Below are 26,689 nucleotides of genomic sequence, written 5' to 3'. Positions count from 1 at the left end.
TTTCTTGACACCAGAAATTGACACATTATAACTGACTATACTTCAATTTTAAAAAACCTCAACTATTTCTTGGCTTGAGATGTAACTTTTGCAAGTGACCTTCCTGGATGATGGGGATGGAATAGTCTTCACTCTGGAAATTGGAGGATCTGCTCTCCTACTGGTTGAAACCTGTAAGTGGGAATAATAAACAATGGTTCTCAAACTCGCTTACACTTCGTAATCACCGGAAAGCTTTAAAGATACCAGCGCTGCCCCCAGCCCCCGGCCCCCCGCCCCGAGATCTGATTTCCAGACACTGTTCAGACAGCTGCCTGATGGCTCTCTTCAGAAAGGAGGAGACCTGTAATTGGTAACTCGGGGGACCCACAATGCCAGGGGAGAACTGTGAGAACGAAAACATGTTAAAGGAAAAATAGATAAATAAATAAAAAGACAGGTGGACAAAAACAAGACCTACACAGGTAAATTCAGAATGACGATTCTTAAATGGTCTAACCTACTGGACTAGCAAAGATGGGGAAAAGATGCAGAGGCAGTAAGAGAGACGGTCTGGCTCACTGAAAGCTCGAGGCCAAAGGGGAGAGGCTGAGAGCATCCGGGCTTCCCCAGACCCAGGGAAACACCAGTTGGTGAGGGATTTACCTGTGAAGTCAGAACAGTTTTGACTGGCTGCTGCGTGTCTTAGAATTTTCATGGATGAGCTAAAGCTGTCTGTCTAAGGGATAGACAGGAAGGACCGTTCGTTCTCAAAACACCAAAAGGGAACCAAAGCCTAGAGCATTTCCGTGCCTAGGAGGTGGGAGGAAGAACATTCACAGAGGCTGGGGATGCAGGAGTGGGCCGGGGTGCACACTGCGAGGGCATCGCCCACTGTGCTCGGGGAGGCTGGCATCCCTTCGTGGACTCTTCCAGAGAGAGTGCAGGTCGCACCCTCTGCAGCTGGGCAGCACTGTGGCCATGTCCACTGCATATCATTGTTGCTCCCAAATCCCCACGTCCTACATCCATGTTTAGGGTTTCATGTGAAGCCAAGGATGAGGAGACGTGAGTGGAGAATCTGACAGGTTCCTCTGGTGGGGAAATCCCTCTTCCCTTGGCTGTGAACCCAAGAGCCTCAGGCATGAGATGGGGTGGCCCCTTGTATAACGCTCCCCTAACTTATCCTGTGACCACTGTAAGGGGAACCCAACCCCACTCCATTGGAGATGGGTCGGCCTCCACCTACCACCTTTGAGGGCAGGACGAGCCTGGGCAGTGATGATGGGTGCCCTTCGGGGCTTGGGAAATCCAGAGGAAAAGGAAAAGCTGTCTTTTTTTCCCTGACCAGTCAAGACTGATGTGTGGCATCTCCTAGGGAGAGGGACAGGGTGAGGAGGGTCACAGGAACCCCGTGTTCCTGGGACAGGAATGTGCCAAGAAGCACAGGCTTCATCCAGCCCTGTGAGCTTCAGACTGCAGAGTGTAACCTCGTAGCGGCCATGAAGCGCTTTAGTTTGGACTGTGACTGACATCTAAAATATGACAAACAGAAGATACCAGTGCATTGCCTTTAGTGAGGATTAAGGAGTGTTTTATGAAAATGTTATTCAGTTCTGTGTGTGTGTCCAAGGTTGCAGTGGGTAATATAGTTTACTTCAGTCTCTAGATTAAACAAATTTTATAAAAATAAAATCTATTTATTTATATATAATTAAATAAACAGCTGCCTCCTTCTCAAGCAGAATAAAAACAACCAGTTTTTTGTTTTCATCGTAGAGTCTGGGTAACTCAAATTTGCCTGCTTGGGAAAGTTCTCTTAACCTCGCTGTGAACGTGCAGGGTTATTTTTTCAGCGGCAGGCGTGCTGGTTGCATGTGCCTCTGAGAGCCTGAGCGAAGGACGCTGTCTCCACTCCACTGGCGAGGGGCCTCGGGGGCCTCAGCAACTTGACGGCCTTCCAGTTGGCTTCTCCTCGCTTCTTTTCCGTGACTCTCCTTGTTACTTGAGTGCTACTCCCCTCAGGTTTGGGCCCAAATTAAATGGTTCTTTCTAGGGCTTTATCGTCACGAGGCATCGTGTCTTAGAATTTTCATGGATGAGCTAAAGCTGTCACAATAACAAATGGGATAAAACACAGACGCCCATGGCACCCAACGCTGTCGTTTTTGTTTGTTTGGGAGACAAAAAGGTGCTGTCGGGGTACTGTGAGTAATTGATGGTGAAATGAAAAGGAAACTCGGGTATGGGTTTTGCCCTCGGAAAGGTAGTGCTGGCTGACGGGGTAGGGGTGTGGTGGCAGTTCTCCTGGGGTTTGAATTGAATTCATGTTCAAGGTTTTATGCTAAACATCAAAGCCTTTGTCCTTCAGTCCCTCCAACGCTGAGAATGGCCTGTCATCTCCATTGCATGTGAAGTGGAAAGATTTATTTTTTCCTAAAGCTGAGGGAAGTTATTTTTTTAAAGCAATAAAGTATTCCAAGGTCTTGATATAGATTACAGGAAAGGCTTTGGCTTCCTTCTTGTGGAACTATTCTGATTTGATTTTTCTTTTTTGTTAAATTGGCCTTCACGAACCCCCTCTTCAATTCTTCCTGATTTTTATCTGAAATACAATGCACCTTCTAACCAAATGCGTCCTCTGTTTTCTCTGCATGGGGGAGGGTGAAATGCTCTCTCAGGTACCTTTATTGTGCTCATTAGAAAAAATGCAACATATAGTTTCTCTCAATTCCAGTACGGCCTGCGGGACAGGTTCTGGGGCCAGAATGTCTGGGTTCTTATCTTCCTGCTGCCGCTGGCAGCTCCCACTGCTCACAGTCATGATAATAACAGCAATTCTAAGGAGATTTATCACCTGCCTACTGTCTATCATGCTGTGGACATTCCTCATCTTTAATCCTAAAAACAACCCTTCCAAATTTGTTTTGTTCTATCCATTTTACAGATGAGGAAACTGAGACTCAGAAATGATCAAGAAGACAGAAATATAGCCACATGTACATCTTTTTAAAAAAATATTTGTTTGTGATTTTTGTTTGTGTAGGGAGGAGGTAATTAGATTTATTTAGTTAGTTATTTTAATAGAGGTACTGGGGATTAAACCCAGGACCTCGTGCATGCTAAGCATGTGCTCTACCACTGAGCTATACCCTCCTCCCCTACATCTTTTTTTATTACCTCTTTTTTTATCTGACTTTGCCACTATTTTAGGGCCTACTTAGTTGTGGGCAGGGAGAAGTATGCCTGTATTTAATCACTTGAGTGTCATAAAGCAAGGTTTAACACGCATCCTCATGTGCTGGCCCTCTGCATTCTGATTTGGAAGTTTGACAGGTTGGGGTGTTAATGTGTGATGCAAAAGAAGAAAGGTGAAATTTAGTATCTGTGTGTTGATTTTTAGTGACATTTGTTTCCCCCAAAGTTTTAATATGAACATTTTCAAACACAGATTTTCAAAGAATAATGCAGTGAACACTAGCACATCTAATACTAGAGTCAACAATAATTACCCTTCTGCCACATTTGCTTTTATCTGCGTGTAATTTTTTCTCAGTCATTTAAAAGTAAATTGCAGATATTTTCGCCCTTTATTCCTGAATAATTCCACATGCATCCCCTAAAAATAAGGACACTGTCATAAATTAATAATAATTTATCTAGCTTGTATTCAGATTTCTCTAGTTGTTTGCAAACTAGCTTTTTAAATTGATTTTTTAAACATATATTCAACGAAGCTTACTGAAATGCATTTGAGTGTTGTTTTTTTCTCTGTCTTTAAAATAGACTCTCATCTTTGACATTGACTTTTTAAAATTTTAACTTTTGTTTATTGAAGTTTGATTTACAATTTGTTAGCTTCTGGTGTACAGCACAGTGATTCAGTTATACACATATTTTATATATATATATATTCTTTTTATATTCTTTTTCATTATAGGTTATTACAAGATATTGAATGTATTTCCCTGTACTATACTGTAGGACCTTGTTGTTTAACTATTTTATATATAGTAGTTAATATCTGCTAATCCCAAACTCCTATTTTATTCCTCCTATCTTTCCTCCTTAGTAACTATAAGTTTGTTTTCTTTGACTGTGTCTTGTTTTGTAAATAAGTTCATTTGTATCATTTGTTTAAGATTCCATATATAAGTGATAGGATATTTGTCTTTCTCTGACTTACTTCACTTAGTATGATAATTTCTAGGTCCATCCATGTTGCTGCAAATAGCATTATTTCATTCTTTTTTTATGGCTGAGTGATATCCCATTACATATATATATATACACACATACACACACACACCACATCTTCTTTATCCAGTCATCTGTCAATGGACATTTAGGTTGCTTCCATGTCTTGGCTATTGTAAACAGTGCTGCTATGAACATTGGGGTGCATGTATCTTTTCAAATTAGGGTTTTTTTCTGGATATTGACATTGACTTTTTGAAGAGACCAGGCCAATTTCTGTAGAATGTTCCACATTTTGAATTGTCTGCTTGTTCCCTGCCCCATATTCTGTATACTGGGAGCTAGGTATAAAAGCATATTTAGATGAAAGTAAGCCTATTTGGCACCGATGCATCAACAGTGATGCTATGTGTGTCATATTTATTCCATCAAAAGGCATCCAGCATCAAGTTCTTCACTATTACTGATGCTAAATTTCATCTCTTGGTTAAGTGTCAGATTCCTCCTTTGTGAAACTTGATTTCCCCCTTTACAGTTACTAAGAAGTCTGGGGGATGGCACTTTGACCCCATGGGGATATCCAGCTTCCAACAGTCCTTTGACCTGATGCTTTTAGTATCTGTATTAGTTTGCTATGGCAACCGGAACAAAGTAGCACAGACTGGGTGGCTTGAGCAACAGAAATGTATTCCATGATTCCGGAGGGCAGAGGCCTTAAGTCAAGGTGTTGGCAGAGTTGGTTCCTTCTGAGGGCTCCGAGGCAAGGGTCTGTTCCAGGCTTCTCTCCTTGGCTTGCAGATGGCCATCTCCCTGTGTCACTTCACATCGTCTTCCCTCTGTGTGTGCCTGTGTCCCAAGTTACCCTTCTTAGAAGGACGCCAGTCGTACTGGATTAGGGCTCACCCTGTCCTACAGGGTCCAACTGTAAAGATCCTGTCTGCATATATGGTCACATTCTGGGGGCACCGGCAGGATTAGGACTTCAACTTGTGCAATTTTGGGGAGACCCAGGTCAACTCATAATGGCATCCATTGATGATTCTTGCTGGAATCCATTATTTATCGGGTTCTTAGGTTGGGTTCTTTGGGAAACAGATTCTGTGCTGCAGACTTGTGTGCCGGTTTATGGGGGACCGTGCTTGGTAACATCTGCAAGAGGATGAGAGAAGCTAAACTGCGGTGTGGTTGCCGCAGAGGCCCCCGTCCCTGCTTCGGGCAGCTCTGGACGGGATGGTCCTTCAGAGATGAGGCAAACTGAGGCCAAGGCCAGGCCTTTGTAGCCCTGTATCAGCTAAGCCTTGCATGCAGGCTGCCCCCAGGGAGGGGGCGGAACCTTGGGCTGGGCAGCTTCCTTCCGTGGAGGGCAGTGTCTAGGGGGAGACTCAGCTGTGAGCTGTTAGGCACCAACAGTGCCAGTGGTTGGAGAAATGAGTGCCTGGGTCCCAAAGGGAGGGTTGGTGGAGTTGTCCCCCGACCAGAGCACACGGGGAAACTAGGGAGTGTATAAGGGTGATTTCCTCCCAAATCTCCATTTATTTGCTGGAACTCTTCGGAAAAGAAGAGCTTTCCCTTATCAACCGGGAGTGAATTTTTGTTCTTTCTAAAAAGACAGGCTACATGCTTAAATCTTTCCCTGTTAATCACCAATTCTCCAAGTCAGGCGTTGCTATAACTCAGTTATACTCAGTGAGTTGTGACTTTTGCCATCGTGCACCCCTTCCACCATCAAAAAAGTGAGAAATTACATTTTACAATTGTATTGGCATAAAGACAAATATAACCTAGGCTGGATTCGTTATTATATATTTACTATTATATTTATTTGTTTTCCTTCTAAAGAAAATGTATTGTGGGCATTCAGTGCTGTCTTCTGTGCCTAATAGGTGGGACCTTGGTGCTGCTCCAGATCAGAGGCTGGGCAGGTGATAAACAAAGAGAGCTGATTCTCGTGTGTATGTGTGTGGGGTGAGTGGGGGTGACGTCGGAGAGGAAGGGGCATTTAGTTCCAGTAGAAAGCTGACATGCAGGAAAGTGAGGTGGTCTGAGGATGCCAGATCTTTCCATTTTTCAGGAGAAGCTAGAAATAGAGATTTTAAATTTTGAATTCCTCTATTTTTAATTGTTGGATCAGTTTTTTTTTCCCCAATCTATGGGCTGATGGGGCCTGAGGGCTGAAGGTTTGAGGAGTCAGCAGGCTGTGAGGCTCCAGGGGAGGATGTTGCCTGTTTCCATACTGGGTACCTCACAGAAAATCGGCCACATGGAAGGTGCTGGCACAGGTTTGCCAAGGAAGGAAGGAATGAAGGAAGGCTATGTTTTGCTAAGGCAACTTACAAATTAGGTGGGGTTTTTTATCTTCAAAACCTATGAAGACCAGAAAACCAGACCCTGGATTGTCCTGCAAAGGAAAAAAAAAAAGTCTGCCTTGGGTTATTCACATCAACTTAGAGAGACCTGGCAGGAATGAAAATGTGTGAAGAAAATCCTTGAAACAGGAGTTTGCGCACTAGGTCAGGCTACCTTGACAATGCGGTCACCGGTCAGAGAATCGAAGGGGGTTTCTTGGTGTCTTGATAAAATGCCATATGATTAAACTTTTAACTCTTTTCTTCTATTTAAGGCAGAAACATTATTGTGTTAAAAACAAGGTTGAAGGGACTGCATTGTATCATTTTTCCCTTTGGGGGCACTGAGTACACTTACGGCCAAACATGGCCTGGGGCTGCTCCACGGGGGCAGTTTGTTCAGAGCCCGTCCCCTCTGAGCCCCGGAGGACCCTTCCTGGTGAGAAGGGTGAGAGGATCCTTGAGGAACAAAGACAGAGAGAAAGCAGTGCCCCCTAGAAGCCTTCCTTGGACTCCACTCTAATTCTCAGACCTAAAAGCAACAGTGGTGCCCTGGGCTTTTCTTGTCAGAACTTTTCCCTGATACACACCCCTCCAGGGCTCAGCACTCAGCCTTCTGAGGGTCTGGGTGACAAATCTTCATGCTTCACTGCTGCTAGGGTGCCTGCTGACTCCTGCTTAAACCTCCAGCCCTGGGCTTCAAGCACTGGCTGTCTTAATCCCGTGAGGGAGACTGCTTGTTAGACGAGAGAAACAGAGGGATGAGAAGTCATAATTACCCAGATAATGCAGATGATGAGGGCAGAAATTATTCCTTATTTTTCCACTTCCCTCAAAGTGACCAGTTGGAGTGCTGTTTTTAAATTTTCATCTTCCTTCATGGGGGCCAACGTTTTTGATATCACAGTTTCCCGTTTATGGTCAGAGAAATTACTGTGCTTGCACACCGTGAAGTAACAATGCAAAGTGTACATGCTCCTCTCTCTTGCTCACACACACATACACACACACACACTCACTGCCCAAGAGAAAAACAAAAACTGAATAATTAATGAAGAGAGAAACGCAGCGTACCCATAGTGCAGTGCACTGTTCTTTGTATTCAATTAGCTGTAATTCTGTGATAGTTGTGTCTTGATTCTGATCGGCTAAGAGAGAGAGATGGATGGTGGGAGTTACCCTGTACATGACCGTGCTTGCTCTTTCCAAATTCACCTCTGAGAACCTGGGAGGGCTGAGGATCAGGGTAAGAAAAAGAGCTGCTCTCGAGACCTGGGGCATCCTTTCCTCTGCAGGCCCTGCTTCCTGGGCACTCAGCCTCAGCCTGACAGTGGTTGCCTAGTGATAAGAATAATGATCTTTTCAGTCATGTTTATTAAGGTATTACGATTTGCCAAACACCTGACAAATATTTTCACTTGTCTCACAATAACCGTTTGTTTTATTTTGTTTGCTTGTTTCATGCAGAAGAGAACTAAGGCTAAGAAAGAGTGGGATGGACCCCCCCCACCCCCCAGCTAGGAAATGACAGGCAGACAATTCACCTGTGAATATACCGCGTTACCTGTGCGCCGCCTCACTTCTCTGTGGAGCTGGCGTTCTCTATGAGTTGTTTCAGCCAGCTCTGATTCCCACACCTAATAAATGATTTCTCTCCCCACCCCCCTACCCCCAAAAGATGCTTTGTGTCATCTGAGGGAGAGGAACAGGTTTTGAACAAGGAAGTAAGATGGCACAGAGGGAGCAGGAAACCACAGTGGAAAGATCCCAGTCCAAAGCAGTTTATACTCTTGAACAATTATCTCTTAAGGACTTGCTCTGGTGTCATAACAAACAAATAATAAAGAGAATAAAATAAATTTGATTTTTCTTTGTTTTTTGCATTTTTAGTAAAATATTAGATGATTGACAGCTCCAAATATAGCTCTTCTTACTCATGTGACCACTTTGATTAGATGCCAAATATTTTTAGAAGGGGACTGGGGGCAGAACAATGCTAGTCTTTGACATTTTCCTAGGAACAAAAGGAAATAGCTCTTCCCCTCCCCCAGCCATTCAGTTTGGTCAACTTGTTTTATATACTTTTCTTCAGGAGAAAGGCTGTCCACACCATTCTGTGATGATTAAGGGCTCTGAAGGTTCTGCTTAACAAATTCTTATTCCTGTCAAAGGACCTTGTTTCTTTCATCAGACCTCTTCCCACACCAAGGTGTGAAGGGGATACTGCAAACACATGTGGGCTCCAACCGTGGTTCTTTTAGCAGCTCAGTTCTTGTGTTTTTGTATTATGGAATTGCTTTTGTGATGCTTTGAAGGCAACCCTTGTCTCATCTTCTCAATTTTAAAATCTACCTGAAATCAACTTTTTCACTCGGTGCCTGCAAAAAGAAAGCAAGCAGGAGAGGAAGGTAGGACGAGTGGGCACAGGCTGTGGGTAGGGAGAGGAGATTTCCATCCTGGGCTCTGTCACTAAAAATCCTTTCATCTGCATCACAAGCCAAGAGGAGGGGCTAGGTTTCCTTGGTCCTAAATGAGTCTCTGCAGGGATTACTCAGAGACTTGCAACTCAAAATGTGGTCCCTGGGACAGCAGCGTCACCTGGGAGCTTGTTGGAAGTGCAGGATCGCTGGCCCTGCCCAGACCTACTGGATTAGTATCTGCAACTTAACAAGATCCCTAGGTGGTGTGCAAGCATATCAGTTTGAAAAGCACTGTCCTTGTCCATCACTCTTCTCTATCCTGTTCTGTTCTCTTTCAGCTGAATCTTCCTAGATTCATGCCTCAGCAGCAGAGAACGTATCTCCCTTCAGTCCAAGTGCAGCACAGTAGAAGGTGGCGAAGTGGAAGGAGGTGGGCATTGCAAAGAGGGGCTGTTAGTTATTGTTAATGTGATAGAATTGAGAAGGTTTTAATGGTAAAGAAAAGCCCTTTGCTTCTGAGCCCACAGTCTTCAAGATCCTGTGGAAATGTAATTTTGAGTGAAGTGTTGAAATAGTACCCTGGAGAAAATTGCTACAGAATCGCAAACATTATAAATCCAAACCTTTAATCGGAAGACATAAGGTCTTATTGAAATTCTTTGTGACACCATCTCATGAGATGAGTGGCCATAGAGGACCTTGCCCTGTCACTGCAGCCCCTTGTCGGCCCTTCTCTTTCACATCTGGTCGGTCAGCTACACATTCAGACCCTGGACCAACAGCATCAGCACCACCTGCAAACCTGTTAGAAACAAAACTCCTGGGTCTCTCCCCAGACCTACTGAATCTCTGGGAATGGGGCCCAGCATACACACTTTAACAAGATCCCCTGGTGATGAGTGTGGCATTGAGAATCAGTGATCTAAAATAATTGTTCATCATAGTTCTTTGTTTTCAACTTGTTTGTTACATAATGAGAAGTGAGTTACTCCTCCAGCTCTTCACAAAACCAGAGAGGTGTGAGAAGCAAGGCCAGGCGCAGTCACACCAGGAGAATGAATCGGGAAGTTTCAAGAACTGTCCCTGGGAATCAGAGCAGGATTCTCTATCTACGCACTACTGACATTTTGGTGCGGGTACTTGTTTGTTGTAGGTGGCATCTGGGCAATGCACGGTACTCAACTGTATGCCTGGTCTCTACCCACTGGGTGCTAGAAGCATCTTTCAAGTTTTGGTTTGTGACAACTAATAATGTCTGAAGACTTTGTCCCAGGAGGGAGGAGGAGACAAAATCACCCACCTCCTTGAGAACCTCTGGTCTAGAATGATGACAAATGTGGGTGTCTTCACAGGGGCTTATCCAGGAAGGGGGTATTTTCAGAGGCAGTGGGGTGGCATTCATAATTGGAGCAATAACACACGTCAGTGCTGCTGGCCAGGCCTGGCTCACATTTTACATGCATTGCTTCTTTCAGCCTTACAACAAACCCATAGGGCAGGGTTCTATTTTCCCCACTTTATGGGTGGAGAAACTAAGGCTCAGAGATTAACTCACACTGATAAGTGATATACCAGGGATTCAACCCCAGGTCCGCTTTAACCGTTAGACCAATCAATCATATGTGTATATATGTATCTGTATCCATCTAGGGCTCTGCTTTTGTCCATTTATCTGCCAAATCTGGGAAGGACTGGAGAAGAGAAACAGTCATTTATTGGCCCGAACCCAGAAGTGACTTTCGAAACACTTGAGCTGGTGGGAAAGGCAGATATTCAAGGGCGTTGTCTTCTCCCATGCGGGCCCCAGCCCGTCCCCCATATGGCCCTGTCCCCAGGAGCCTTCTCCCTCTGCTTCCTCCCCTCCTCCCCCTAACCCCGCTGTCTCTCCCCATCCCGCTCCCATCGCCTCCCCCCCTTCCCTCGTTGGAAGACTTGCGTGCGGGCTTCGTGTCCTCCCTCCGGGTTCTCAAAGCCTAAGCCGCCGCTGCACACCCCGCCCTCCATCCCGGTGCCTGGAATCAAAGGCTCCCGCGTGGGGAACCCGGGGCGGGGTGGGGGAGGGAGCAGCTTACAGCATCAAAGGCGCCTCCAGGAGAAGCGTGCCAGCGCTCTGAGGTCACACGAAAGGGCAGCCTGGTCTCTCCTGATCCCGAGAGTCTAGAATCGCTTAGCATTTACCGAGCCCCGCGGGGACCTAGGGGCTCCGCACAGGGTCAGCGTGTGGGTGGGCTGGAGCAAGCGCCCAGCACTGTAGATCTGGGTTTATCCATTTGTAACTTCAGGGAATGAGACCAGATGGCCTCTAAGAGATGGTGTACCTTACAGAGCAGCGTTTTCTCAGTTCTGGTTGTGCATCAGAATCACCCGAAGAGACGCCCGCTCTGCCAGTCCTCTTTGATTCACTGGGTCCTATGGGCCTGGAGTCTGTTAATGATCCCATAACTGCAACGGGCAGCCGGGGCTGAGAACCACCGCACCAGAGGAGAGGGCTTGGAGCCGGACTGATCTGGTGTTTGGGCCCCAGTTCAGTCAGTTTGATCCTGAGGAGTCACTTAATGGCTCTGGGCCTCAGTTTTACACGTCTTTAAAATGGGGGTCAGGACATCTACCTTATAGGAGTAGAACAATACGATTAGATATGTTGGTAAAGTGGTGCTCTGTGGCAGGTGGGCCATAAGAGTGGACTCCTTTCTCCAGCCTCTCTTCTGACTCTCTAGGCCATGTGGTGCATTTTTCTTTTTTAAGAGTAACTTTACCGTGCATTTGGCTTAGGAAATCATGTGAAGCAACTTCCTTTTGCACTCTGTTCCTAAATAATTGATCTTTTCATTTTATCATTCTTATAACAGGGATTGCAATGATCTTATGTGTGCAGAGTATTTGAAGGTGAACAAAAGGAGGTTATTTTAAGAAGTGTTCGAAGGAGTTACAGCAAAATATGAACAGAGAGTGATTTGGGGTGGTACTGTTTTTCCCCCTCTACTTTCTGTGCATACTGTTTGCCATAGTGGCTGCATTTTGCATTCCCACCAGCAGTACAGTAGGGTTCCAGTTTCTCCACATCCTCACCAACTCTTATTTTCTGCTTGCTTTTGTTTTGTTATAGTAACCATCTGTGGGTGTGAGGTGGTTAGATACAGGCTTTTTGTCAAATCCTCTTTTCCAGCCCAGGACTTTGCATCTATTGGTCTCTCTATCTGAATCTTGCCTCTTCCTCATCCTTTAGGGATTAGCTTAATTCTTACTTCCTCTGCAGTTTTCACCCATTTCCCAAACTAAATTATCCCCCTTTTAGTCTCTCATATTAGTCTGTTCATTCCTTCCACAGCACTTGCTGTAATTTGTAATTATATCGTAAGTAATTGACTTTTCAAATTCCTGTCAACTCAAGGAGGGAAGGGGCCATATTTGTGTGGTTGCCTGGTGAACCCCATCCTGAGCTCAGTGCCTGGCCCATAATAGGAGCTCAGTAAACTGTCTCGTGAAGTCTTGGGTCACCTGGTACTCATGTTTATGACAAGCAGAGGCTGAACTGTATGCAGAATGACAATGAAGGCGTTACTGTAAGTAAATTTGCTGTATGGTAAAGGCAGAACACAAAACAAGGTTTTGACCTTCAGCTTCTGTTTTGAGCTGATTAGAAGGACATGATGCATTCAAACTTCTCCAGCCAGAATTAAGGCAGCCGGGGGGTCAGGCCACCAGCAGAGGTATTCAGAGTGTGGGCTCTTCCTGCCTTAAACTGTATCCTGGCTGTATCACTTTCTGTCTGGATTCCTTCATTTTTAAGACAGAGATAACATATGACCCACCCTGTAGACCTGCGGTGAGGAGTCAGTGAGTTATTATGTATGAAGCGCTTACAACAGGACCTGGCACATAGAAAGCTCTCAGTCAATGGTTGCTATTATGATTACTTATTAGCTTTCACTCTGATGCTAGACAGACATAGATAATAAGCAAGGAATAAAGAACTCTGTCAATTGCTTCCTTCTGTGTAGCACTCAGGGATGGATCTTGAAGGAGGCTGTCCATCTCTCCCCTCAATCAGGTCCAGAATTAAGGGAGTTTTAATTTTTGGTTCTTAGCACCCATCCAGGACTGTTCTCTGGTTGTGTGGTCCAGAGAAGGTCACTACAATCATTCTTCAGACATCACTGCGATGGGGGATCTGGATAGATGGGGGGCTCTGCCTTCCACTGTGGAAGCCCAAGGGGCCGAGGGTTCTCCCTCATCTGTTGCTAGAGCTTCCCGTTGTGATCCAAGCTCTAGGCAATTAGGTGTCTCTGCCTTGAAATCCTGGGTGTGGATAGGTTCAAGCATAGATGTAGGGTCAAACAGACATTGTTCTTGGCAGCTGTGGAAGATTTAAGGGTCCACAGTGTGACATGAGCGTTGGGTGGTAGTGTCAGTCCTAGGCAAACAGCTGATTCTTATTTGTTTGGTCCTGTGTTGTTTTGTAACATGTCTACTTTATTTTACATTGAGAAAATATACATAATAACAACATCTAATAGCAGTTCAGTCATTTTTTTTTTAGTTACGACTTTACTGAGCTATAACTTAAACCATACAACTCATCTAAAGTGTGCAAATCATTGGCTTTTAGCATATTTACAGACTTGTGCAACCATCACCAAAATTAGTTTTAGGAAAATTTTATCACTCTCTACCACCAAAACTCTGTGCCTGTTAGCAGTCATCCCCCTCCTCCCTCCCTGCCCCCAGACCCATGCAACATGAATCTATTTTCTGTTCCTGTACATGGCAAGCTGTTCTTAAACTGGGATTTAAACTGTACCTTCCTTCCTTCGAGGGGAGTTTCCTACTTAAGTCTTGCATTAGTTACCTACTATTGGCAGAACAAATTACCCCCAAATTTAGCAGCTTAAAACAACATGCATTCATTCTCTCACAGTTTTTATAGAGCAGGGATCCAGGTGCAGCTAGGCTGGGTCTTCCGCTTCAGGATCTGTCATGGGGCAGTAATGTGTTGGCTACGGCCGTGGTCTTAGCTGAGGGCTCGGCTAAGCTCACTTACATAGTTGTGGGCAGGACTTGATTCCCTTAGGATTGTTGAACTGAGGGCCTCATTTCCTGGCTAGCTGTTGGCTGAAGGCCACCCTGAGTTCCTTGCCCCTGGGCCTCGCCAATATGGCAGCTTACATCATCTTACCCGAGGGAAGAGAGAATCTGCTAGCAAACAGAAGTCATACTACACTAGGCCATGAATACCAGGAGGCAAGGAGCCCTGGGGCCATCTTGGAGGCTGTATACACAAACCCTATCCTCTAACCTTCCAGTGAGTTCTGTAGGCTACTCAGTATCTTTTAAGTATTTTTTTGGTTGAGCTAACCAGAACAGGTGACTCTTATTTGCACACAACCAATTTTTTGGTTGCTTACTGTTCTGTAATTTTGTGATTCTGGTTTCTACTGACCTAGCACCTTTCTTTATGAAGTATGAGCTACTCAGTAAAGTCATTGACACTGCTCATTACTCCTGTTTTTTTGAAATTATCAATTCTGTGTCTGAATACTTCACTACCTTGCAGCCAGCTAGCCAGCACTGCAGAAAACTTGTTTGGATATTCATTTCCACAAAGATGAGAGAAGAGAGGTTAAGAACCTCTCACATTAGCCCCATTAAAATGGGAAAACTGAGTCCTGCCAGTGGAATAGCCCATAAAGCCTCACATCTAGCCCAGGGTTTTTGCAGTTTATCCTTATTTGGACTATGACCAGAAGGTTGCTTTCTTTCCTAGAGGTTCTGCAGAATTTTAGTATCAGAAATCCAGTGCAAACTAGCTTAAGCAAGAAAAGGGAATTTGTTGGCTCACGTAACTGTGTGAAGTACTGGGGAGGCTCACTTGATCAAAAGAAAAACTATAGGAATTCAGACCCCGCAGCCAGTGGCTCAGTGCAGGCAGCTGTCCTCCTAGCTCTTGGGGACCTGTCCATCATTTTCATGTCTCACTTTCTGGACCTCATTCTTTACTGTCACAGTCATGCATTGGTGTGAGACCTTTAGTCTTTGAGCCAGAAGAGAGAGAAACTTTGGGTCAAGCGTTTATTCCCAGGACAAGGAAGATGGGGTACAGTGCTAGGCCAGGCCTGGGTCACATGGCCACATTCTTGTTGACAGAAGAAGGACCATGAAAAACCACCAACAGCCACTGCTGCCCAGTATAGGCTCTGACTCGAGCCCGTTGTCAGTGGCCGAGACATAGACAGATCAGACGTGTAAACGATCCCTGAAATACTGGAGATCCCCAAAAGGACAAAGACAATGCCGCAGTCTGTGGTAAGGCCCTGCCTGGGAGCCGTGGATCGGAGGGATTCTTTTTTGGCCAATGTGTTTCATGGAGTCTGGGAATTCATTTTATTGTGCCAAGGTCCGGTGTCTTAGCCCGCTGGCCAAAGAGGGTCACATTCACTTTTTCCATTACAGATTTCACTAGTTCCCTAACTACTTGACAGTTGAAAAAAAATTATTGGCAGAGACCTAAAGGCCAGGGATGACATGGAAAATAGCTGTCCATTTAATGGAGGTTAAATTACAACAACAAAAGAAGTCAGAGCCTTTCATTTACTGCTGCTTTCTGTGATTTATGAGCAGATTGTTGTTTTTTGTTTTTAACCTTTCAAGTTAGGAATGGTTTGTCAAGTTCATGAAAACCACATGTATTCAGACTCATTAATCTGAATGCCAAGAGTGAGTCTTGTTTTTAGATCCGTGTAAGTATGGATTGAGATCAGACTTGACTTTTGGAAGCTGTAACATGTGCGCCCTTTAAATGTGTGTACTGACACTGAACGTGCCCTAGTAATTCTTCTGAAGATATATTATACTGAAGAGGGCTTCCTGAGAACTTGGTCTGGGTACCATTCACAGCTGCTCGGGGATGTACTCACAGCTGGTTGCCTGGTCTTTGGTGCTTCTTTATGGAGGGCCCTGTAGTGCTAAGTGCTAGAGGCAGTTGTGTAGGATTATCTGCCTGATCGTGCCCACATATAGCTTGGTTTAGGGCTCTCCCCCTAAGTAAGGAAGCAGTTCACCCGTACGGTTGTGGCTTGGCATCAAGACTGGCAAGAAATATTCACAAATAGAAGATTTGTTTGATACAGGAAAAAATGATGTTCCAAGGTCAGAGTTTCTTGAGGAAAGTTCTCTGCACTTCCACCTGGTACTGGAAAGCTACAAATCAATAAAAAGCTTTCATTTGCCCAAGTTATTGATTCTTCATGTTGTGGATTCTTCCCCTGACACCATTTCACATGGGTCCTTATTCAGAGGAGAAAAAAGCTTGGGGGAAGTTTAAAAGCACTGACATCTGCTGACATTCTCCCTGCTTGTGTCTTGCAGCCTACTTTTGCTTCCTCCTGACTGCTCTGGGTGTGACAGCTGGTGCCCATCGCTTGTGGAGCCACAGGTCCTACAAGGCCAAGCTGCCGCTGAGGATATTTCTGGCTGCCGCCAACTCCATGGCTTTCCAGGTGGGGATGGAGGGTCCTCTTTGCCTTAGGGACTCAGCGCAGATGGCAGTGTGGGAGGAGGCACAGACGTGCTCCCTGTGCAGTGGACCTCCTTCACACCCATTCTAGGCTCAGTGCTCAGGCCCCCAAGGACTCCTTGACTGTCTCAAGTTTTTATCTCCTAGTAGATTTAGCTACAGTAAAATGTCCCCTTGGAAGCTTTGTACCCTGAGGCATGCTGTAACACAGGGGAGGAAAGGGGATTCCTCCCTCCGGAGTTCATGCCCCAAACATGCCCTGAAACCCTCAACACTTGTCTGGCTCTAATGAAGGCCATGTTCTGTGCCGAGCATACTCTATGCGTATTGCATTTGATCCTCACTGTAGCCCCATGAGCTAGGTGTTATGCATGGCCCCATTTTACAGATGAATAAACTAAGGCTTAATGAAGTTAAAGAACTTACCACAATTATATGGCTTAAAAAATGGTACATCCAGGATAGGCAAATGCAGGTCTGACTCCAAAGCCGTTGCTCCTATGACATATATTCCTGAGGTCACCCTATAAGTGTGTGGCAGAAAGTCTACTCATTACAGAGTTGGAAGACTGAGGATTTGAGCCTTACTCTGGTGGTTGCTAGCTGTGAATCACTTACTCACCTCCAGTTTCTTCATCTGTAAAAATAAGGACATTACTTCACTTCTAGAGTTGTTATGAAGTCATGATAAAAATGTAAGAGAGGGTAATCACTGCACTAGGATTGGACTGTATCCTTTAGGGGTATGGTAGTCCTAGACCATTTCCCACCACCGTGGGCACTTTCTGAGCACTTGGAATTTTGGTTTCATTGTGAATCTTTGTTTTCCCAATTCTTCATCTGATCCAGGTTGGGTAGATGGGAACAACTTGTCTTCAAAGTCTCTGCCCGTGTTATGAGGGTGAATGATGCCAGGCCCTGGGTGTTTTCACCCACAGGGAAGAAATGGCGATTCCCAAAACTGCTTTAGGGTCCAGGGAAGCTGATGACCCAGGAGCCTCACGGTGACCCTCAGACGTAAAAGTCACGTGGCCACCTCTGCAGTGGGCCTCCCATCCCTACAAGACAGCCTGACCTCCGGGCATTTCTCTAAGTTTCTCTTGTGTCTAAGAATTCATTTCTCCATTTGAGGCTTCCCTCCTGTTTGAGCATCCATGAAGCAGATAGGATCTAGCACAACAGACCACTTCGGTTTCATGTTCTTTCGTCCCCTGTTAGCAATGGGAGCTCTGCTGCACTTTCTTTTGACCTCACTCATCTTAGTTCAGTGTTGTGCTTTGTTTATCATAACAATGAGTTATGACAATGATAATTTAGAAGCTCATTGATTTAAATTTTAGATGCTACTTAGGACTTAACTCAGTAATTTTCCTTTATTTTGTTCAAGCAGTTCATTATTTTTAGCCTCCAGTTACACACTCATGCAGGTATAAAGCACCTCGACAACTGGAATTTTTTCCCAACATAAATAACTTGAAATTGAGAGCCTAAGCCTCTTTTCCAGATGAAACTATTTGTTTATAACTCAGTCTTCGAGAACCTACATTCCCCCAGCAAAACATGACACAGACAACATCACACTGTGACTTTAAATTTACTTTGGAGAGAAAGTATATTGTAGAGGGAAGTGTCCAGGTCCTGGAATAAATCTTGGCTCTGCCATTTGCTGGATGCAGGCTTTTGTGCAAGTCTCTGTACCTTCATCTGCAAAGGAGGTGGGAGGAGTAATAGTATTCACCTCAATGGTTATTGGGAGGATGAAATAATGAATAGTAAGTGCCTGGCTTCTAGTGACACTCAGTGAATATCATTCTCCTCTTCTATCTCATTCTTTCCTCTATTTTAGTGTCTATCATATAGAAAATACTCAATGATTGTTAAATTAATAGTTTTATAAAAGTTTTAAGGAGGCACCTCCTTAACCAGGCTCTTTCCTCACTCTCACAATCTTCCTGTTTCAGAACCACAGCCGGTTGAAGCTGGGGGACCTTAGAGGCTGAGTGTAATCCCTCTTCTAACAACTGAAAAAACAAAGGGCCAAATGTCTGTGCTTAGTTTTGTTTGTTTTTTTTTTTTTCCCCACACTGTCTCCAAACCATTTATGGGTGTTGAGGAGACTCTGTTGCAATGCGGTTCCTCCTGCCTCCTATACCTGCCACCAGCCATTTGGGCTGAGCTAGCGTGTTGTCACTGCTTAGTCCTTATTCCACTGCTCTCCTGCCAGTCGCTGCTTTCTAGGTTTCCCAACCCACTGATTATTTTGCATTTTGGATGATTTCTCTCCCAGCTGCCTTCATTTGCATTTTTCCTAAATTGCATCTCATTGTGATCATTTCTATTCATATTTATAACCTCTTTAGATCCATCTGTGTTATTTCTCTGTCCTCAGTGATGTCTGCAGCACTTCCTAATTTGGCACCAACCAAAAATGTTATTAAATGGGTATGCCTTGTTCCCAGTCATTAATGAAAATGCTAAATAAAGCTAGATCTATCAGACACACTGGGGCCTTCCATTAGCTGCCTCCCTCTTAAGCCACCCCCACCCCACCATAGATATTGAGCTGTTTTTCATCTCTAGTTCTTGTTTATTAGAGTTTAGGCTTTTCAGTCGTCCTGTCCTAGTACCTACTAGCACGAACCAGAGCTCTTGTCACAGGAATGTTTCAGGGATGCTGTTTTGCATGCTTTATTAACCGCCAAAGGTACAATAGCTACAGAAGTCATTGAATCAACCATTTAAACTAACAGTAAAATTCAGTTTCATTTCACTATTTTAAAAAATTTTTTTTCAGGGGAGGGGGAGGTAATTAGGTTTATTTATTATTTTTTTAATGGAGGTACTGGGAATTGAATCCAGGACCTTGTGCATGCTAAGTATGTGCTCTACCACTGAGCTATTTCCCTCTCCCTCATTCACTATTAATTAAAATGGTTTCATATGCCAGAGGAAATTTCTAGCCTTGCTTTTAAAAACTCTTCTAGAAGGCAGTCACATTTGATTATCTTTATTTTCTCCTAGTTATTCTTCTATAGCTTTTTGTGTAAATCTGCTAGCTAATTCTCTTTGAATTTAAAGGTGCGTAAACCATTCTGTGCTTCTGAGGAACACAAGCGATGTATATGAAATAGCCCGTGTCGTGAGGCGCCTATGACCTGATAGAGCGGGCTAGACTTATGTATAATGAAGAGGGACCCTAACGAGACAGTGTGCAGTTAAATTGCTCGATGGTCATACTGACTCTTAGGGCTGCAGAAATATGAAGATGGGTTAGGGTATTAGGATGAAGTCTACTGCAGAAGGGAAGTTTTGAGCAGAAAACTCATGAGGTGGAAAGGATTTGTCTAGGCAAGGAAGAAGTAGGGGAGGATAGGAAAACCCTTGAGCAAATGTAGAGAGAGAGGAATGACCATGACATTGTATGGTCATTGTATGGTCATGTATGTATTATAATGTATGGGGTCCCTGAATAGCAGAAAATCGGTCTGACTGAAGAAAGAAACTGACTGGTGTGGCACGTGGCGAATCCAGCTGGCTGGATGACATCTCTCACTGGACGTCTCTTAAGCATCTCAAAATCAGCGTGCCCCGAACTGAAGTTGTGAGTCTCCCTTCTGCCCCCAAACTACTTCTCCCCTAGCTTTCCCCACCAGAAATCTGGGTGTCAGCCATGGTTTCTCTATTTCCATAATCATCCCTCATCCAGTCTTTCAGCCAGCCTCTTCAAGTCCTACCCTCAGTCACATCTTGAATCTGCGTGCTGCTTATCTCGGCCACTCTCTAGTCCAAGCCATGCCCAACTGGTCTTCCTCCTCCAGCACTTGCTGCTTTTCCATACTGCAGCCAGACAGGACGGACTGAAAAGTAAACCACTCTCGAGCGAAAAACCACAGTCTTTCAGTGGCTCTGTGTTGCATTTGGAATGAAATCCAACCTTGTTCTCAAGGCCTAGAAGGCCTGGCATGATCAGGCTTTTGCACTCCCTGTGCTCTGTTTTCCACTCCACGTGGATGGACTTCAATACAATTCTAACACTAGCCACTGGAAGTAGCTTCCAGTTCACAAGGTAAAGCCTCAGTCCCCCACAGGACTGTCCCTGCTTCAGATGCCAGCCACGAGCATACTACGAATTCGGGGGTTCCCACAATTCTCTCAGGTTCAATAATTCACTAGAACAACTCACAGAACTGAAGAAAGTGTTATACTTCCTATTACAGTTTTATTATAAAGGGTACAAATCGGGACCAACCAAATGGAAGGGGCACAGGCAGAGGTCTGGGAGGATCCCTCACGGATAGCTTCCACGCCTCTCCCTGTGGAGTCAGAAAGCGTCCCCTTCCCTGCACATCATTGTGGTCATCAGCCAGGGAGCTCCTCTGAGCCTTGGTGTCCACAGCTTTTACTGGGGTCTTTAACATAGACCCAACTGGTTAAATCACTGACCATGAGACTGAGCTCAGTCTCCAATCCCCTTCCCCTCCCAAAGTGCCAACCCTCCAACCACACGCTTGGTCTTTCTGGTGGACAGTTCCAAACCTGAAGCTATCTGGGGGTCCATCCTAGGTCAACTCATTAGCGTGATGAAGACAGTCCTGTCACTCAGGAAATTCCAACAGTTTTTGAAGCTCTGTACTGGGAATCAGTGGGGGTTGTTACACCACAGTACCTCCCAGACCTCATCTTGCACCACTCTTGCCCTCCATGCACCAGGCATGCTGGTCTTCTCTTAGTTCCTGAACTGTGCCAAGTCCTCCCCTCTGCCCTTCTCCTGCTCTCTCTCACCCAACTCTTCCCAGCCTAAGGTTTCTGATGAGAAAGTCCTTGCCTATCTCAGTGCCCCCCTTGTAGCTCTCCATGCTCATTTGCTTCACAGCACGAATCCCAGTCTGAAATGGTTTTATTTATGTTTGCCTCCCCCATAAAGTATAAACTCCTCGAGGGCATTGCCTTGATTGTCTCGTTCCTTCTTTATCGCCTAGCACAGACCAACATTCAATAACTATTTGTCCAGTTAAAGAAAAATAAAGTGGGAAAGATGAGAATGACCAGGCCAGTTTTTGATTGCCAAGAAGAAGAAATGTTTAAACTTGATGAGAAAAGTAATGTAGAGGGGCTGTCAGATCAGAAGCGAGAGAATGATAGGTGTTTGGGGAGTGTGAACACGGGGAGTTTGCTCACAGTGTATCACATGTATTGTGGAGGGGCCGGGACAAGGGAGAGGCAGGCGGCTTTGGAAGGCTACTGCGGGAGTCCAGGTGAACTGGTGACAGCCTGAACAAGGGTGGTGGGTAGGAATGGAGTGCAAGGGGAGAACCTGAGATTTTTAAAGAAAGATACCCTTGACATTTGTCTTTTTTAGCTTTAACTTTTTACTTGCAAATAATTTCAAGCTTCCCAAAGAGTTGCAAAAATACCATGAAGAACTCCTGTACACCTTTCACTGTACACACCTGTACATCCTGTACACTCATTGTTAACATATTGCCTCATTTGCTTTCTTATTCTCTTTCTTTCTCCATATGGGTGTAGTAGATGCATTCTTCTGTGTTATTTTTTTCCTGAATCATCTGAAAGTAAGTTACAAACTTCATGCCTCTTCATCCCTAAATAGTTCAGTGTGTATTTCCTAATGGGAAAGACATTTCATGTGATCACAGCACATGTACCAGCATCAGGGAATTGAATCCTGATACAATACTATACCCAGGATCCTAGCCCAACAGCCAATTCAAGGTCCTGCATTACAGTGAGTTGAAGTGTCTCTTTAATCTCCTTTCATTTGGAATAGTTCCTTGGTCTTTGATCTTATGACATTGACACTTCTGAGATGCACAGACCAGTTATTTTGCAGAATGCTCCTCTTTTTGGGTTTGCTCATGCTTCCGCATAACTACACTCAGCCTGTGCTTGTCGGGCAGGAACGCTCCATTAACGATCATGTGTCCTGAGCATCAGACCGGAGGCTCATAGTATCACTTTGTCATATTATTAGTGGTATGAACTTTAATCACTTGGTTAAGGTGGTGTTTACCTGATCTCTTCACTGTAAGATTACTATTTTTCCTTTTGTAATTAATGACTAATTTGTGCTGAGATACTGTGGGCTTATGTAATATTTTTTTTCTGTTTTATTTTAAATTTTTATTTCTTAAACTTTTTTTATTGAGTTATAGTCATTTTACAATGTTGTGTCAAATTCCAGTGTAGAGCACAATTTTTCAGTTATACATGAACATACATATATTCATTGTCACATTTTTTTTCGCTGTGAGCTACTTATGTAATATTTTTTTAATCAACCTTTTATCCAGTAGTTTTAGCATACCTTGGTGGGTCTTGCCTGTATCAGCTATTGCTATGGCACCTTCAGAAAAAATGGTGATTTTCTGACTTCATTATTTCTTCCACATTTGTTGGTTGGCATTTTACTTTTTATTTATTCATTTATTATGGGCTCATGGGTTCCTATTTTATTAAATGGATTTTAATCCATTCCTGTTATTATTCATCTTAATGTCTCACATTATTCATCAAATTACCCCAGTTTGTTCAGTAGGAGATACTACAAACAGACTCGTATGTCCTTTTTGACATGTCCCCACCATTTTTTGAGCAATTCCTGACTTTCTGGCATAACAAAATCTGCAAAGTTCCTCTTGTGTTTTTCCTGCCCTTGTCCTGGCACCAGCCATTTCACCGAAGAGTCCTGGTTTCTTTTAGTGGGAAATGGTGTTTAGAAACTGGGATCTGGGTGTGAGGTGTGTTCATTACTGCTGGGCTGCCATTATTTTCCAGGCCCTTTCCTCCCCGACATTTTGACTCATTGAGTGGAGATTGAAATTAGAAGACTAAATAATGATCACATCACAGACCAAAAAACTCTCCCAAACCCTAATTGGAAAGACTCACAAAAGGCAGACTCATCTACCAAGAGGACTACCCAAGCCACTTTTAAGATGTGTGTTAAAAATATGTTTTTAAATAGTATGTCTTATTCAAGTGCATTCTTGTTATAAGAGATTTAAATCCTGGAGTAATGAAAGAAAATATGAGACACTCCTTTCCTACTTTGCAATCTGTAAGTTTGGTCAGCACTTTTAAACCCCTAAAGTTGGCTTTTCAACATTTGCCCGGCTCCTGAGTCCTCCCCAGGCTGAGTGCCACGTGAGAGCTGGGCAGCAGGTGGGGACTTGTTCTCTCAGAGCTGCGATGTGCCAGGCGGGGAAGACTGCTGCCAGGCCCTTCTCGGGGACTTTCTGGGCTCTTCTAGATTGTCAGTGTTGTCTGGAGGGAAGTCAGTACTGACCTAGTATCAATGGTGGGGAAAGCACCGAACGTTCTTCACTGTTTGAATAGGATAGTGTTGGCATCTGAGCTGGAGGAGATTAAATTCAGACCCCAGAGACTGAGATAGAGTCTATTTCCCATGAGCTTTAGGGCCCCTAAAGAGTGGAGGCCACAGTGTCTTCCCCTCTTTGACCCCCTTGATAGAATGACTGTTTTCCTGGACAGGATGCCATCACCCACAAGACACACACACACACACAAACATACACATGCACACGCATGCGTGCGTGCGCTTATTCTACTCTAAAACTTGCCTATTCAAGCTGAAATGTTGGTCCTAGTTTCTTTCTCACTACTGACTGGAAACAAAGAGGTATTATGAATACAAGTGGAATTCCCTTTGGCTGTGTTTTGAGGCCACCTGGTAAATTTTCGCTCTTGGTACTTTAAGCAGCCACACAATTGAATTGGGGGCCAGAACAACACTGCTGCCGTCTGGTCAGCAGCAGGCATCTGTTTGCAGCTATGCTAGGGGAAAGCCAGTCAATGGTCCTGGGCTCAGAGCTGTTGCCTGGGACTTGGACTTCCCCTTGCTACCCAGAGGAGATGATGTGAGCTTTAAAGGACAGTTTCCTCTACTGCCAGTTAGAGGACTAGATTCGAGAATGTATTCTGAACATACAAGGAAGTTGGGGAAGAGTCATTCTGACGAAGTGAGTTGCTTCATAATCTGCTTCAGTGGAGCTTTTGAGATTGATTACCTTTGCTCAAGTCCCAGAGATTCTCAAGGGCTGTGCTTATGGAGAAAAATCACCACATGATCAATTTCAATTTCTACAGTCTGAGCAGGGGCCCCATTTAGGAATATTATCTGTGCTGAAGGGTGAAATCATAGAGCTACAAGACACAAGGTGAGGGTAAGCAAGGGCACTGTCACCCTGGCTGAGGTGTGATTGGTCGATTAGTGCTAGTAAGAACAAAGAAAGAAGGGAGATGTAAAGATATGTCACTGCCTGGATTACTGGATGAATATTTCTGCTTTGTAGTTTTTCCTGACATGGAGCTGACGGCAGAAGCTGGGTTGTTTGATTCAGGAGTATGGAAACTTAAATAATTTGTTTCCCTTGTATCACAAAAGAAAAACTTAATTATTATAAAAATTTAGAAAATACAAATGAGAAGAACAAATTAAAAGTCACTCACTGTCCCACTTCCTAGAGAGAACAACTGTAAACAGGTTGACTTACATGTTTTAAAATTTTTTCTATGCCTAACTACACATTTTTAAATTAAAAATGCTTTCATTTACTGTATCTATTATTTTGAAAACTATTTTTCACCTTACTTTCCACTTTATCTCTCCAAGTCAATACTACAATATCCTTCTTTTGTCAACTAGTCATTTTGACACAAAACCAACAGACGTTCTTGGTAAAAATTTCAGAATACAGGATAAAACCTAAAAGTATTTCTCCTCCTCTCCTACCTCCCAGTCTCCCTCCCCTGAGGTAACCCTAAGACATTTTTCTTAATATTTCTCTCCGGAAATTTTCTATGCACATGCACAGGCACACACACACATGAATGTTATTCAATTAATTAATATATCATAAGGTACTAAGTCAAATCCTGTTATGTGGAAATTCAGGGTTTTTCCAAGTTTTCCCTTCAGTGAGCACCCTTGTGATTAGATCTTTGCACACAGCCATGATTATTTCCTTAACATAAACTCCAGAAAATGAATTGCACAATTTTAATGCTTTTGACATGGACAGCCCCTTTGCCATTCACCGGGTTTTTGCCAATTTCTCACTTTCATCCATAAGCAACACTGCATTTTTTAAAACCTTTAAAAGTGCAACACACACATGGAAAACTGTACAAGCCAGGGTTAGACCTGCCCTGTCCAATATGGTAGCCACCAACCACATGTGGCTACCGAGCACCTGAGATGTGGCTGGTCTGAACTGAGCTAGCTAGAAGTGTGAAATACACACCCAATTCGAAGCATTGGCACAGAAAAAAAATCACATAAAATATCTCATTAATAATCTTATGCTAGTCATATATTGAATGATATTTTGGATGTAGTATGTTAAGTAAAAATACATTATTGAAATTAATTTTGTTTGTTTACATTCACTTTTTGAATGTGGCTACTGGGAAAAGTTAAATCACATACGTGGCTTGTATTCTCCCAGACAGCACCAAGTAGGGCTCGTGGTGCATATGACTCCACGGACCTGTACACTCCTGACTGGCTTTCTCATCCTGTCCTGCTCCCCACCTGCCTGAGCCTCGGTTCTAACCGGAGCTCTTAGGACTAATGTAGCTCCCTTCACCACAGTAATTCTTTGTCAGGAGTGATCAAGAAACACACGGTGAGTGTCCACTTTTGAAGGAAATGGGCTTGCATATTAAGATTGTGATCCACCAGGAACGACTGTTCAGTAAGAAATCTTAAGTTGCAAGTTGAATCATTTGTTCGTTGATTCGTTAGAATGGGCACGTATTTAGGCTTCGGGAATTGCTGCTGAGTTCAATGTCATGCCCCTATTAAAATATGCACACAGAGCACAGACAGACGGAACAGTCTGTTCATGCTCGACAGTCAGTTCATTGATGGAAAGTCTCCATCTCTCTATGCTTCAGACTTTTTTTCTTTGCCTTGAAGCAAGGATGATGTAAATCACTCATGTTCCAGGCAAGAACGGTCAGCATTGTCTAAACATTGAGAGGAAAAAGGATTGCCAGGAGATCGCTGGTGCTGTAGCAGCAACTCCAGGCTGTTTCCACTCACTCACCGCCTCTAGGAGTTTGCTCAGCCATCTCTCCCCGCCCATCAGCCCTCAGCTTTCCCTTCCACAATACTGACTGTACCCAGCACACCCTAGGTACGCATGCCTTTTCATCAAAATGAATGCTGTTCATAGGTTGGCTTCCACTCC

The 26,689-nt window shown here is 44.1% G+C and overlaps 1 protein-coding gene across 1 annotated transcript in view; it reads left to right on the top strand.

Annotated features, from left to right (window-relative positions):
• Nucleotides 1–26,689, top strand: part of SCD5 (stearoyl-CoA desaturase 5) — a 122,046-nt gene that overhangs the window by 57,543 nt on the left and 37,814 nt on the right. The window contains exon 2 of the mRNA XM_072942381.1: nt 16,307–16,437. Coding sequence (XP_072798482.1) covers nt 16,307–16,437 — 131 coding nt within the window. The remainder of the gene's footprint in view (nt 1–16,306; nt 16,438–26,689) is intronic.

This window comes from Vicugna pacos, chromosome 2 (genome assembly GCF_048564905.1).
Source record: "Vicugna pacos chromosome 2, VicPac4, whole genome shotgun sequence".
Classification (NCBI taxonomy): domain Eukaryota; kingdom Metazoa; phylum Chordata; class Mammalia; order Artiodactyla; family Camelidae; genus Vicugna; species Vicugna pacos.
Note: the sequence above shows the minus strand (reverse complement) of the source record. Positions and strands in the feature narration are given on the sequence as shown.